The sequence below is a fragment of the Phyllostomus hastatus genome, unplaced genomic scaffold, assembly GCF_019186645.2.
Source record: "Phyllostomus hastatus isolate PE091 unplaced genomic scaffold, TTU_PhHast_1.1 phas_contig_5, whole genome shotgun sequence".
In the NCBI taxonomy this organism is placed as follows: Eukaryota; Metazoa; Chordata; class Mammalia; order Chiroptera; family Phyllostomidae; genus Phyllostomus; species Phyllostomus hastatus.
In genome coordinates this window covers 6,581,399-6,596,683 of record NW_025333897.1, presented here as the reverse complement: position 1 = coordinate 6,596,683, position 15,285 = coordinate 6,581,399, and the positions used below count along the sequence as shown (strand labels likewise).

The window sequence follows — 15,285 nt, the reverse complement described above, 5'->3', positions numbered from 1 at the left end:
TAATTAAAATGAAGAAGAATATACAGGGAATCAACAGTAAACTGGATGAAGTCAAGAATCAGATTAGTGATTTAGAATATAAGAAAGAAAAAAACACCCAATCAGATCAGCAAGGAGAAAAAAGAATTTAAAAAATGAGGGCAGTGTAAGGAGCCTCTGGGACTTCAAGCCTACCAACATTCATATGATGGTGGTGCCAGAAGGAAAAGAGAGCAAGAAATTGGAAACATGACAAAAAATGTCTTTAACTTGAAGGAAATAGACATACAAGTCCAGGAAGCACAGAAGCCCAAACAAGATGAACCCAAAGAGCCCCACACCAAGACAAATCATAATTAAAATGACAAAGGTTAAAGACAAAGAATGTCCTCCTCCCCCTTCTTTTTTTAACAAAGAGAGCATTTTAAAAGCAGCAAGAGAAAGACAGTTACCTCCCCCTCCCCTCCTTTTTTTTTTTTTAATTAAAGAGAGCATCTTAAAAGCAGCAAGAGAAAGACACTTACCTAGAAGGAAGCTCACATAAGATTATAAGCTGATTTCTCAAAAGAAACTTTGCAGGCTAGAAGGGATTGGCAAGAAATATTCAAAGTGATGAAAAGCAAGGAGCTACAACCAAGGTTATTCTACCCAGCAAAACTATCATTTAAAAGACCTAGAAGTGTACATTACCACCAAACCAGAATTATATGAAATTATAAGATCAAAAATATGATCAAATGGTCAAAAATACATGTCTGTCAACAATTGAATCTAAAAAAAATTAACAAGCAGAACAGAAACAGAATCATGGATAGAGAACATTTTGATGGTTGTCAGATGGGAGGGGGGTCAGGAGGATGGGTAAAAAAGAAGGGATTAAGAAGCACAAATTGGTATTTACAGAATACTCGTGGGTATGTAAAGTACAGCATAGGAAACATAGAAGCCAAAGAACACATGGAAAATGGTATGGGGATTTTCTGAGGGAGTGGGGGGAGGGAGGCTGGGTGGAGGGGGGCAAAGAGGTAAAAATGGGGACACATGTGGTAGTATAATCAATAAAATACAATTAAAAACAAATATAATTTAAAATTTTCTAGTTGTCACAGTTAAACAGTAGAAGCAGGTAATATTAACTTTATTATTTTTTAAAGATTTTTTATTTACTTAATTTTAAAGAGAAGGGAAGGAGAAAATGAGTGAAACATCTATTCCAGAGAAACATCAATTGGTTGCCTCTAGCACCCACCTCAGCCAGGGACCAAACCCGCAACCCAGGCATGTGCCCTGACTGGGAATCCAGTGCTTTGCAGGATGATGCCCAAGCAACTGAGCCACGCCAGTAAGGGCTAGGGTGATTTCTTGAAGAGTAGGGGCGTCTTCAAAAATCCCCAAACACAAAAAATGTTTAAGACCACCGACAGGAAAGTAAGCACATCCTAACTTTATTTCCTTTGTTCAACAGTCCTGAAGATGGAAGGGTGGAGGAATCAGGGTTCCCCCTTAGAACCAGTAGGTGTAGAGGTTTTGAGGGGTCTTGAAATGATCGCTAGCATGTGACCCCTTAGCACCTTCCTCACCAGACCTAGTTTGTTCCAATTAATAGAGGGAAAGTTTTCCAAAGGGAGATTGGGGGCTTCTCACTGTCCATCAGAGCATCTTCTCAAATTCCTCAGCAAAAAAGTCTGCTGTTATCAGAGTTAAACACAAAGAGAGGAATTAAGGAGCCAGGGGTCAAGAGAAGGGTGTTTCAGTCTCTTCATTCCAACAGGGGTGGGGTCGTTCTGGCTCCCCATGCCTTTGAATAAATAGCTCTCAGCCTGACCTAGTCCAGCCAGCTAGCGACACAGGCCAACCCAAACTCCGATTAGGGAGTCGGACAAATTACCAGAGATCGAACAAGGTCAAGCATCTCTCTCCATCGATCACGGTGGTCTTTGGAGCCTACGTCGCCAGGCGGACTCTCCGATTCCCCTAATCCATCGAACTAGCCTCGTCTCTTAAGACCTCTCATCTTCCATCAGGCGGATTCTCTGTTCCCCGGCACCACTAGTTGAACTCTTCGGCCTGTCACCATTTTTTAGGTGGAGTCTCTGGTGACCTCATGCTGTCAAGCGGGCTCCTCGAATTGTCATCATCCTCAGGGAAGTTTCCAGGACCCGCCCTGCCGCTGGGCTCCTCTGTCTTTTCCCGCCCGCGCACGAAGGCGCACATGGCAGTGGCGTGGCCGGAGCGTAGCAACTGGAGCTGACGCCTCCCGCGGCGGTAGAGGTATTCTATGCGCAGTACGTCAGAGCGTGGCAAGGAGGCATGCTGCCGGAACTCCGCTCGCACCCGCGCCTCAGCTCCCGGCTTCCCGCGCCCGGCGCGCAGCAGCTCACGGTACAGGCTAAGAACTTGCCTTTGCAGCCGGCTGGGCCGGCTCATGGTAGAGCTGGGCCGCGGGTGCGCGCGGGTACCAGTCCAGGACAGTGAGTGGAGCTGCCGCAGCACAATTGAGAGAGACAGGATACAAGAAAACAGTCACTTCCGCCCCTATCTCCAAACCCCCCCTCCCGCCTCCTGTTATCCGGTTCTGTCACTCCCTATTGGCTGTCATTGCGGTTACGTCACAGTGTTGCGAGTAAGGGGCGGAGCTTCTGGCTCTTCGGACCTCCTCTCAGGGAATCTGTGCCCTTGAGAAGACCGCAGTTCTGGGAACCCGGAAGAGGAGGAGGGATTAGGCGACTGGCGGTTCTGATCTAACTCCTGCGTCCTAGGGGAGGAGGGAGCTAGAGGTTGGGACACTAATCCGTAGTCTCTTCAGGGCGCTGGTGGCAATGGTAGAGAGAAGACGGGCACTAGCTTTTTGGTTTTTTTTTTTTTTTGATCGTTTATTAAAGCAATCTCGGGAAGCTTCATGCGTCTCCACCCTCAAGGCAGGTGTGTGTCGGCGTTCCCAGCCCTGAGGACAGGCAGAGAAACGTGGTCACGCTGCGAAGTGTTGGGGCACAGTGGGCAGGACAGGATTCTCCGTTCTATGGGACGACAAGCAGAGAGAGGGTGTAGCCTCTAAGTCCCCAAAGGTAGCCTGTGGCGCACCGAGTTGGAATGGCCGCGACCCCTTCTGAGCGAGGCGGGGTCGGGGGTCGGGTGGGTTTCGAGCAGGAGGAGGGTCCTCACCAGCTGTCGAAGCCCTGGCATGTCTGGAGCATGTCGACTAGTTTGGTACCCCGAAGTCCTGGGAATATCAGGTAGTGGCTGCAATTCCGTTATCCTCACAGGCTGCCAGGAGGCGTCCTCCTAGCGTAGGGGGGGGACCTCAGGGTCAGGGGCCCCTCGGGCTCTACCTGGAGCATGGGGACCCCTCCATGGTAGCCCTCTGCCCTCTGCCCAGCGTGCAACCACACCCCGTACACCTGGACGGTTCATCTGCGGAGAAAGGATGCAAGTTAGGGGCAGGGAGTGGGGTTAGAGCCCTGGAGTCAAGGGGGTGCTCAGAAAGCACTGTGAATCCTGCTGGTGTCTCTATCAGAAATACATATCTAAGACTTTGCTAGAGGAATAAGGTCTGGAATTTGCTTTAAAATCCTCCAGCACGACTAAAATAAAAAGAGTAGTAGGAAAAGATGAAAACAAGAATGACAAAATATTCGTAACCATAACGGGGTTTCATAACACTATTCTCTCTTTTGTGATGCTTGAAAATTTCCATAGTAAACACTTTCCTAAAAGGGAGGTTTAAAGAAAAAAAAAAGCCTCTGGATAATATATGACACAGTGATGCAGACTCCAGCCCCCAGGAGTCTGTGTGCTGTGGATGCGGTACACAAATTCCCACGGAGTACCGAGTCCTATGGAGAAAAAGTGATGGCACGGCCACTCTCTCAAGGGGAGAGCGCCTCTGAGTGCCTTAGCCACTCTCTCAAGAGGATAACGCTGACCCTTGCCTGGACAGGTTTTTACTGCTTTCCAGTCACATTACATCAACAAGGTTCTCATTATTTCTAGATTTAGTTAAGTGACTACTTCTTACAAAAAAAAATTGCAAATGCAAGGGAATGATAAAAATGATTGATTTGGTTACATTTTGTCCTTGGGACATCTTACCACAGACTTTAGGGAGTTGCTTCAGAGATATACATTAAACATCTGCAGTCTTAACTCAGGGTGAGGGAGTTTTAGCAAAAGCAAGTCTCATAGCAGCCTAGGTACAATGCAGGCCTGATTCCCCATGGGAAAGCCAATCTGTGCACCTGGCTCCTGTGTGCCGCCTTGTATTGATTGGTTTTCCGGATCAGTACTGGGCTACATTTGCCATTGCCATGCTGATCGGTTCCCTATAACACAGTATATTAATATAACATGCAATAAAATATGATGCAATTGATATTTTAATAGTGTAACCCAAATTTTTTATGTAATCCATTTATTTAAAATAGTGAATATTTAAAATGATATAAGCATTTATTTTAAATGATTAAATCCTCACCAACACTCTGTCAAGATAGAGCAGCAGTACTATATACTATACTAATTATGCATCTTTTCTCCTACTGACAAAGAAACTGAGACCCAGAAATGTAACATAGCTTGCCAAGGTCCACATAGCTGGTAAATGGCAGAGCCAGGTTTTGACCCCAGGGGTTCTGACTTCATGACCTGTGTTCTTTTTCTTAAATTTTTTTTTTTTTTTTTTTAGGGAGAGGGAGAGATAGAAAGATAGAAACATCGATTTGTTGTCCCACTTATTTATGCATTCATGGGTTGATTCCTGTAATAACACTTAAACTTAGACTGGGGTTGAACCCACAACCCTAGAGCATCAGGATGATCCTCCAACCAACCAAGCCACCCAGCCAGGACATGACCTGTCTTCTTAACCACTGCGCTGTATATACTGCTTCCTCAATAATAATATAAGAGTGGCAGCAAGAACGTAGACTTACTGAGTACTTATATGCCAAGCATGTATTCTCAAAGTTACCCTATGTGGTGGGTACTATTGTTACCACTTTTTGCGAATGAGCAAACTGAGGCACAGAGAGAGGTTGAGTCTCTTGAGCAAGGTTACATGACAATTAAAAGATACAGTCAGGGGTCTCTTAATCCTTTAACCAAAGGCTCTGGCTTAGTTTACCTGCCAGGTTGTGGCAGATACCCTAGCTGCTCTCTTGGTGGCCCATCTTCCTACTCCTACAATTAGCCTCGAATCCCCGGTTGGAGACTCAAATCCCTATTTCTCTGTGTGGGACTTCAGGTTTTTCTATTATAAATACTATCCATTTTGTCTGCTCAGGTTCCAATTTTTCTATTGCTCTCTGGCTTCCACGTTCCCTGAAGAGCCAGGTGTGCTCCACCCTGGCATCTCTCTGCTGATTTCCAACTTCTCCTTATTTGGTTTCTTCCCATAGCACTTAAACATTCCTGAGTTTCTACCATCTGAAAATCACTATCATAATAAATCAGTTCTAAGACTCTCTCGCCTCTTCCTGGCTGATTTCTGTTCTCCCCTTTCTGCATAGACGACTTGTCAATGATGGTGTCTATGCTTGTTCTCTTCTTTTTAAATCTCACTCCTCAACCCTGCAATTCAGGTGCTGCCCCCCTGCTCCTTGGATTTTGTGATTTCCTTCTTTTTTATTTTTTACAATTTAAAAAAATATTTTATTTATTCACTCCAAGAGAGAAGAAGGGAGGGAAACATCATTGTGTGGTTGCCTCTCATGTGCCCCTCACCGGGGACCTGGCCCACAACACAGGCATATGCCCTAGACTGGGAATCGAACCAGTCACCCTTTGATTTGCAGGTTGACCCTCAATTCACTGAGCCACACAAGCCAGGGTGATTTTGTGATTTCTTAAGTCACCAATAGCCTCTTTGGCACTAAGTCAATGAACATTTAGTAGGCTATTTTATACTCATTAGTTGATTTTCACCACAGTCTGAAAATATAGTCCTCCCTTTACCTAACTTTGTTCTATAATGTTCTAGCCTAACAATGTCTTTCCCAGCCTAACATGAGGTCCAGCTCATTTGTCACCTCCTTCAGAAAGCCTTCACTGATCCCCTAAACTGGGGGTACCTCCTCTGGGCTTCTACAACCTGCTTGTGCTTCCCTGATCACTTTGGCCTGTGCTTTCCCGATTACAGCTTTGATTACTCAGTCAGTGGTAGTCCCTAGGAGTTCAGCAGATTTTGCAATAAGGTGAGGTCAGTGGGTCCTGAGAAGTCCAAGGTGAAGTTTATGTGGGGTCTAGAGGATCTTGGGAGAACAGGTCAAGGACATGGAGCCAATGGAGACCAAAATGAGACCAGAGGATCATGGGAGAACAATTCTATGTCAAAAGACTAAGGAAGGCCAGTGAGGGGTTACTAGGCCTCAGGGATCTGCATCAGGTTACACAGGGTTTGGGTGGGAATTGAGGAAGTCCTTTACCCCTATTTCTTAATTGGCTCCCACAGCTGCACAGCCATCCCTGAAGCCAAGGATCACTCATGGTTGGAGGGAAGCACAGCCAGAACAGGGCCAGCAATCAGCAATGACATGGAACCAGCCAAGATCTTGGGGCCTGAAACCTACCAAAATAGCTACCTATAGGCACAGGGCATAACAGGCATGGGTGCAAGCTCAATGAAGCCATCAAAGGTGATGAAGAGGCCCAAAAACACCAGGTAACATGTGGCACCCTCCCCAACCTCACCAAATGATTACTATATGAAATGTTAAGGGACTTATTTAAGAAAAAGAAGATCAAAACTATGAACAATGAAGTGGCAAAAAATACATATCAACAACTGAATCTATAAAACAAACTAAGCAAACAAGAAGAACAGAATCATGGATATGTAGAGCATTTTGATGGTTGTCAGAAGGGAGGGGTTGTGGGAGAATGGGTAAGAGATGAGGGGATTAAGATGCACAAATAGGTAGTCACAGTATAGCCATGGGGATGTAAAGTATAAGAAATGGAGGAGCCAAAGAACTTATATGCATGACCCATGGACATGAACAATGGTATGAGGATTGCCTGAGGGAGTGGGGGTTGCTGGATGAAGGAGTCAAAAGGGGAAAAATCAACCCAACTGTACTAACATGATAAAATTATGTTAATATAATATAATTTTAAAAATTTGTTTAGTTTTTTCATAAAATACATATTTTTCACCAATAACTTTATTGACATAGATATTTTGAGTATGTCAGCCATCTCCTGCATGGTAGAACATTGATTGTTCTCAGTTAATTTCAATTTGATCGCTATCTACTTCAACTGGTCTACCCAAACATGGAGCATCATCCAGCAAGAAATCTCCAGCACCACTTCCAGCCAAGATGGAAGCATAGGTAGACACACTGTGCCTTCTCCCACAACCAAACAAAGGACAACAACAATTTAAAAAACAAAAAACAATCAGAAATGACAGAAAATTGAACTGTATGGAAGTCCGACAACCAAGGAGTTAAAAGAAGACACATTTATCCAGACCAGTAAGAGGGGCAGAGTTGGGCAGTTGGGATGAAGAAGGCTCGTGGCAAAGTGGTGGCTGGCAGATCCAGTGAAGTGGTGGATTGTGCAAGGGAGTGCGGCGCATAAGGCGACTGGCAGACTGATAAACCAGGCGAAACTGGGTAGCAGGACAGACTGCACAACCCAGGATCCCTGCTCGGGAAAATAAAGCCTCAAACCACTGATTGAAAACACCTGTGGAAGTTGAGGTGCTGGGAGAAACTCCCAACCTCACAGGAGAGACCCACAGGGTCCTAGAACATACACAAGCCAACACACATGGGAATCAGCACCAGAAGGGCCCAATTTGCTTTTGGGAAGTGGGGGAAGTGACTGAAATCTGGCAGAGTGGAGCAAGTGCCATTGTTCCCTCTTGGACCCCTCCCCAATACACAGCACCACAACACAGCTATGAGGGTGACCCTTGCCTGGTGAACACCTAAGGCTCCACCCCTCATATGTAACAGGTGTGTTAAGACCAAAAAAAGTGGCCCAATGAAAGAACAGATCAAAGCTCCAGAAGAAATACAACTAAGCCATGAAGAGGTAGCCAACCTATCAGACGCCCAGTTCAAAAGACTGGTATCAGGATGTTCACAGAATTGGCTGAATTTGGTCACAAATTAGATGAAAAAATGAAGGCCGCACTAAGTGAAATAAAGGGAAATGTACAGGGAACCAAAAATGATGGGAAAGAAACTGGGACTGAAATCAATGGTGTAGACCAGAAGGAAGAAAGAAACATCCAACCAGAAAAGAATGAAGAAACAAGAATTTTAAAAAATGAGGAGAGGCTTAGGAAACTCCAGGACATCTTTACATGTTCCAACATCCAAATTATAGGGGTACCACAAAGAGAGAGGAAGAGCAAGTGGAAAACTTATCTGAACAAATAATAAAGGAGAACTTCCCCAATCTGGCAAAGGAATTAGATCTCCAGGATGTCCAGGAAGCTCAGAGAGTCCCAAAGAAGTTGGACCCAAGGAGGAACACACCAAGGCACATCATAATTACATTACCCAAGATTAAAATTAAGCAGAGAATCCTAGAATCAGCAAGAGAAAAGGAGGCAGTTACCTACAAAGGAGTTCCCATCAGACTGTCAGCTGATTTTTCAAAAGAGATCTTAAAGGTAAGAAGGGGATAAAAAGAAGTATTCCAAGTCATGAAAGGCAAGGACCTACATCCAAGACTGCTCCATCCAGCAAAGCTTTCATTTAGAATTGAAGGGCAGATAAAGTGCTTCTCAGATAAGGGCAAGTTAAAGGAGTTCATCATCACCAAGCCCTTATTATATGAAATGGTAAAGGGATTTATCTAAGAAAAAGAAGATAAAAAATAAATACACTAAAATGACAGCAAACTCACAATTATTAACAACCACATCTAAAACAAAAACAGACTAAGCAAACAACTAGAACAGGAACAGAACCACAGAAATGGAGCTCACATGGAGGGTTATCAACAGGAGAGTGGAAGTGGGAGAGAGGGGGAAAAGGTACAGAGAATAGCAGCATAGATGGTAGGTAGAAAATAGACAGGGGGAGGTTAAGAATAGCATGGGAAAAGAAGAAGCCAAAGAACTTGTATTATGACACATGGACATGAACTAAAGAGGGGGACTGTGGGTGGGAGGAGGTGTGCCGGGTGGAGACAAGTGAAAGGGGAAAATGGGACAACTGTAATGGCATAATCAATTTTATATATATATATATATATATATATATATATATAAATATATATATAATATATATATAAATATATATATTATATATATATTTATTTATTTATTTATTTATTTATTTATTTAAAGATTTTATTTATTTTTAGAGAGGGGAAGGGAGGGAGAAAGAGAGAGAGAATCAATGTGTGGTTGCCTCTCACATAGTCCCCACTGGGGACCTGGCTTGCAGCCCAGGCATGTGCCCTGACTGGGAATTGAACCTGCAATGCTTTGGTTCGCAGCCCACACTCAATCCATTGAGCTATGCCAGCCAGGGTCTAAATATATTTTTTTTTAAAAAGAAATCTCCAGCACAAAACTTCACAAACCACTTTTGACATATTTGATCAGTCACAGCGCCTTTTTCATATACTGCACAAATCTTTTTTGCATTTCAGTTGTGTTTTTATCTTTCTCGAAATAAGCATAATATGCCAAAATGTTGCATATTTCTTCCATCTTCAATATTAAAATTGGCTACACAAAATTCATCAATTTTGACTTTTTTAAAAAATGCACACTGATATGACGGCTGTCACAATATAATTTAATAAAATTGTTTTTGAATAAAGTTAAAGACAATTAAGTGATACTAGAGCCATCTTATGGGAAAAAAACCCCACAGTTTTTGGCCAACCCAGTATCTTCCTTCTGGCTCTAGTTCTGGGCACATGCCCCAGGCCTGGCCAATTAGAGACAAATCAGAGTACCACATACCCTGGCCTCTGTGATTGGTTTAGGAACAGGCAACTGACTTAAACTCAGACAATATGAGCCAGCACTGGGACTTCTGCTGGAACTATTGCTGGTGAAGTGCTGTCTTCCTGTTGAGATTGCTAAACTGTATGTCATAAACCTGGAGCAATAGAAGACCATCACTGCCCTGCAAATACAGAAGTGGTTTGAGAATAAGGCTATGGTTGTCTTCAAATATTTCTTCTCCATTTCTCATTTAGAATTAGAATTTTTAGCTGAACATGGCCACCTAGTTAAAGATACATCTTCCAGTCTCCTTTGCAACCAAATGCAATCCTTCCATGAAGTTCTGGCCAATGGGAATGAACAGAAGTGGTATGTACCACTTCTGGGTTGTGCCTTGAAAGGGAGGAAGCCTGATCTCCTTGTCCCCTCGTTTTTCCCCTTCCAACTTGCTCAAATGTAGAGTAGTAGGGGACAGAAGATGGTAATACTAGAGGGGAGGCAAAGCCACATGATGATAGAAGGAGCCTGTGTCCCTGACTTGGAGGAACCAAGCTGGTTACACTTGGACTATTTATGAGAGGTAAATAATCTTCTATAAAATTTAAGCCACTGTGATTTTGAGCCTCTGTTATAGTATTTGGACCTACAGCCTACATAATATAGAAGCTAAAACAGAAAAAGGAAAAGGCTGGTATAAAAGAAACTCAAGTCCTAGTGACATCATTTGAGTCCTTGAATCCAGTCATGCCTAAAGCCTCAACTTTACACAAGTTAAAGTAGACATTATTACCTGTTGTATTTGAGATAGTTGGCATAATTTTCTATCAGTTACAAGTGAAAATGCTGACTGATAGGATGTGGTTCACGGAACATCTTATAACAGGGTTTGGAAGACTCTGTGTCCACCTGCTCAGGCCTAGGAACCTCTCTTACAGGGATGTAGTGTCTATTTGTGGAAGCAGCAGCAGTGGTCCTAGAACACACAGTGTTTGCCATCAAAGATAAGGCCAGGGTCACACTTAGAGCCTTCATAGCATCCAGTGGAACAGGGATGGTAGGCAGGACACAGTCCCCATCACAGATCTGTGTACAGATGCGGTAGTGGCTTTGGGGTGGACAAGTCAGGCTGCAGGCGGATGGAAAAGGCAAGTGCCTAGGACTTAAATTTCTCTTCCCCATAGCTGTGAAAACAGCATCACTTTAAGGCTGCCCCAGCCTTGGGGCCAGGGCCCTCTTATACTAGACAGCTCTGCTCTGTGATGGTCCACTCTGGGTCCATTAGATCTTCAGTGTCTCAGGTCTAGCCAGGGAAACAAAGTCTTCAGTCTGTGCTCTCCCAGCCTACTGGGGAAGTGGCTTATACAGACAGAAGTTCCTGAAAGGGTCAGGCCAGTTTCCCAACTTGCTGGACTGCTCATGACTCAGTTATCCCAACTCCACTGACAGCCCACAGCTTAATTGAAACTCTCTCCCACCTCCTACAACAGACAGCTGATGCCAGCCATAATGGCTGGTGGTCAGACTGACCTTCCTATACCTGAGAACAGCCCAGCCCTTTACTTAACCCATTGTCCCAATGCACAGCCTGAAACCCTGAAGCAATTGCCCAGAAGAACAGAATACTAACCCCTCCCTTGTTCCCCCACAAACCCCATGCTTTTTCTTTTAAAAAGCCCCATTCTTGCCTCCCCCAGGGTTGCAGTCAGTCCAGACTCAGCCCGCCTGTAAGTGCAGCATCAAATAAAGGCACTTGGATTAGATAATCTGGTTCCTCCCACCTCTATTTCTCAAGCATTTCTAACAGTCCCCACCCCTGGTCCCTGACTGGTCTGCCCTCATGCAACTGAGGACACCAAATCCTCACAGTTTGATTGACCCAAAGGCATGGTCCAGATTGGTCAGAATAGAGCCACTTTGATTGGTTGGATCTACACAGCTCCAACTGGAGGGGGAAAGCCTCAGTCCTATTGGTTAGAACAGGACTCCAGGAAACTTTTATAAGGGCTGACTCAGACTGCAGAATCACAATGCAGGCAGGCAGTTTAGCTGTGCAGAGGCTTGCAGTCCATTGCAGAGGCTTCTCTATGAAGAGCAGTTTGCATTCCGCCTTTTTTGTTTGAGCCCAGTTAGTCAGCAAGTGTCTTTCTTTCCCCTTCTCAGGGTTTGCATAATCCTATTGATTCCCTCCACAATCAGGGTAGCTTCCCACTGATATTGTCCAACCTCTACACCTTTGCAATTACACTTCTTTTCTCCTTGAATGTCCCTCCCATAAACTCTTCTCAGATAATTCCATTCATCTCAAGACTCCTCTGATCCCCACCAAGAGAAGAAGCTCTTCCTGTCAGCCCACAATCTGCTCAGATGCATCTTAGGCCTAGCCAGAGCACTCACAGCAAAGCCTGAGGCCCCTCCAGGGCATCACTGGGATCCTGGCCTCCTGTCAGGCTATGGTATAGACTGAGGGCATCACAGAGGCCAAAGTGTTGGCCATGGGTATGACACACCCATGACCAGCACTTAGGCATATCCTAAGGGATGTGTTGGGGCTGATATTACCCAGGCAGCTATCAAAGGGGCTATCTTTTGCCTGTAGGAGTCCACACAGTTTTGGAGCCTTGAAGATCTGAGCAAGCTTTATGGGGAAGCTGATGCAAAAGCCAAGGTCCATCTAGAACAGTGACAGGGGGTAGTGACCAGGCCCTGGGGTAGAATATGGTGTTCAGATGTAGGTCACAGGAGCCAATATCGTCACCAAAGACCCCACACAGCCCCATCAGCCAGCTGTGGAAGGTAGGAGGCACAGTTAGGCGTACCTGGTTGCCCCAGCCATATATGAGATGCAACCTATTGGCTGTGTGTACCACCACATGATGGTCCTCTTATGTAGCCCAGGTTTGGGTTTGGCAGTGCCCAGGGCAGCCAGCAGCATTCACCACCCACCTGTGAAGGAGGAAAGTGCTGAGAAGTTTGAGCCTGCTCTTGTACTTCTTTCTCAGTAACCTGGACATCCCTCCCAGCTGTGCCACAAACTAGCTATAAGACTTGGGTGAGGAACTTAGCCTCTTAGAACTTCAGTTTCTCCATTTGTAAAGTGGGAAGATAAGAGTACCTACTTAATAGTGCTGTTGGGGAAATCACATGAATTACCAAAAAATGCTTAGAGCAATGCTAGGCATATGGTAAATGCTTTATGACCTGAGCCAAGATTAGCCAAAGACCAGTCAACTCACAAATATGTGAATGAAAAAGCTGTGTGGGATAAGTCACTGAGAGTATTGAGCTTGTTTGTTATGCAGCATTAGCTGACTGATACAACTGTGATTAGGATTTAATGAAATGATACAAAGTGCTCAGAACAGTACCTAGCACATAATGAGCACTAGATAAATTCTAGGGTCCCTTCTCTGGCCTTATATTCCTCATGAGTGCTACGCACACCTCTTTTTAAAGCTCTACTTCTGTATGCTGAATTTCACCACACTTCTTCTTTCCCTGCTATTGCTCTATCCAAGTCTTTACCACTGCCTACCCTATAAAGCCCTAGTAGTCTGGCCCCTGTCTCTTCTCTGACCTCATCATCTCCTGCCCCTCAACCTCTCATTCACTCACTCGCTCAGCACAAGCCACACTGGCCTCTCTCACTATTTCTCCAACACACTAGGCACCTTCCCAGTCCCCTTACCTTTGCACTTGGTGTTCCCTCTGCCTTGCTCCTTCCCAGAGGTTCTTTCACTTACTTCTTTCAGATCTTTACTCAAATACTACTTTCTCAGTGGATTATTCCTCACCATCTTATTTAAAATTCCAAACCTTCTCTGTAAGTTGTCTTTCTTTCCTGTTTCACTTTTCTTTATAGTTCTCATACCCACCATGTGATGTACCACCTATTTTACTTATTTCTTTTCCCAGAAGAATGTGAGTTCCTCCAGGACTTCCTCACCATCAAGTCCTCCAGGGCTTATCCTGCTGCTGGCCATGAAGAGATTATCCATATCTGTTATATTTACTCAAGTAATTCTGAATGACTGATTTTATCCAATCTTGTGTACTAGGTGATAATACAAATACAAAAGGGTACTCAGAGCTACCCTTTAGTAAGTCATTACTATGTTTCAGGCAATGATTCTACCTTGTTATATACTTGCACCAACTTTTAAGCCCTGAGGGGCATAGAGCGTTCAGTGAGGAGGAAGAAGGCGGGGCCTGGGCGCAGTCCCGCGTTCCCATTCCTTGATGCCAACAAAGGCGGTGTCTGGCTGCAGGCACTGTCGGGAGAGAATGAGCTGCAGACTGAGCAGCCTGGCCGGTCGCCGTCCACGCCTAGGCAGCGGATCGTGCCGCGCCGGCCAGTGCGATAACAGGGCTGAAGGGCGCGCGCGCAACGGCAGAGTGATCCTTCCGCCGTAGTGCGGAAAGCGGCGCAAGCCGGTGTGGAGGCCCACACACGCGGCCACGCCCACAGCCGGCAGTGCATTTCCCCTGGGGCTAGGGCTGCAGCGGCAACAGGTGCACTGCGGAGGCTGGGGTATCCGGTATCTAGCTGCCTGCTTGGAAGTCTGTAGGCGCGCAGAACGCTGCTCAATAAGGTTCGAGACGCACACGCAGCCCTCACTAGCGCACAAGGCTAGCACAAGGCTGGGCCGCACACCCTGCCTCCCCAACCCCCAGCACAGCTTGTAGCGTGAGTGCGGCAGCGCTACGACGCTGGGGCGAGCTGCGTGGGGAGTGAGAGCGACGAGAAGCAGGTATTGTGGGCAGAGACCCTTGAACAGACGTGGAGGACAGAGACGGAGGATTAACACGGGGGTATTCAGGAGGAGGGAACGAGGAACAGAAAGAATAGGAACTCAAGGTAGAAATAAGGAGGCATAGAGAGGGAGGCACGGCAAGACATAGAGACAATGAGAAAAAGAGACGGGCACAAGAGACAGAAAGAACTCGTTAATGAAACTATTGCCCCTCCAGGTTTGGCTGCTTTCAACTCTAATCATAACACTTCTCCAAATCACATCCTTCTCCGCGTGGCTCCGTCTACCCAGGCCTGAACTTCTCCATTGGTCCTCTCCCGTCTGTTCCCTGGTGACTCAAAATGGAGCGCTTCTGAGCTTCACCTATGCCTGCCAATTCCTGCACACTCACGACAGAAGTCAGGCGTCTTCTAGGGCCACAAGGCACATGCCAAGAGCCTGCCAGAGCTGACCAGGCCTTGTGGCAGGTGCCACAGTGGCAGCACACATTGTCCAGGAAGTCACTGAAAAAAGGGAGAAGATCTCCCGCTGCATAACATGGCCCCAGAGGAGACTTGGCCACCTCCAGCAGCTCACAGTATGCGTCCACTGGGAGTTGAGTGTGTTGTCACTGGGCCTGGACCTGGGCCTGGGCAGAGG

The 15,285-nt window shown here is 45.6% G+C and overlaps 1 protein-coding gene across 1 annotated transcript; it reads right to left on the bottom strand.

The window, feature by feature from the left end:
- Nucleotides 1-1,408: 1,408 nt before the first annotated feature.
- On the bottom strand, nucleotides 1,409-2,507 carry SDHAF1 (succinate dehydrogenase complex assembly factor 1). The gene has a single exon (XM_045846828.1). The coding sequence runs from the start codon at nucleotides 2,404-2,406 to the stop codon at nucleotides 2,050-2,052; it is 357 nt and encodes a 118-aa protein (XP_045702784.1). The 5' UTR covers nucleotides 2,407-2,507; the 3' UTR covers nucleotides 1,409-2,049.
- Nucleotides 2,508-15,285: the final 12,778 nt, after the last annotated feature.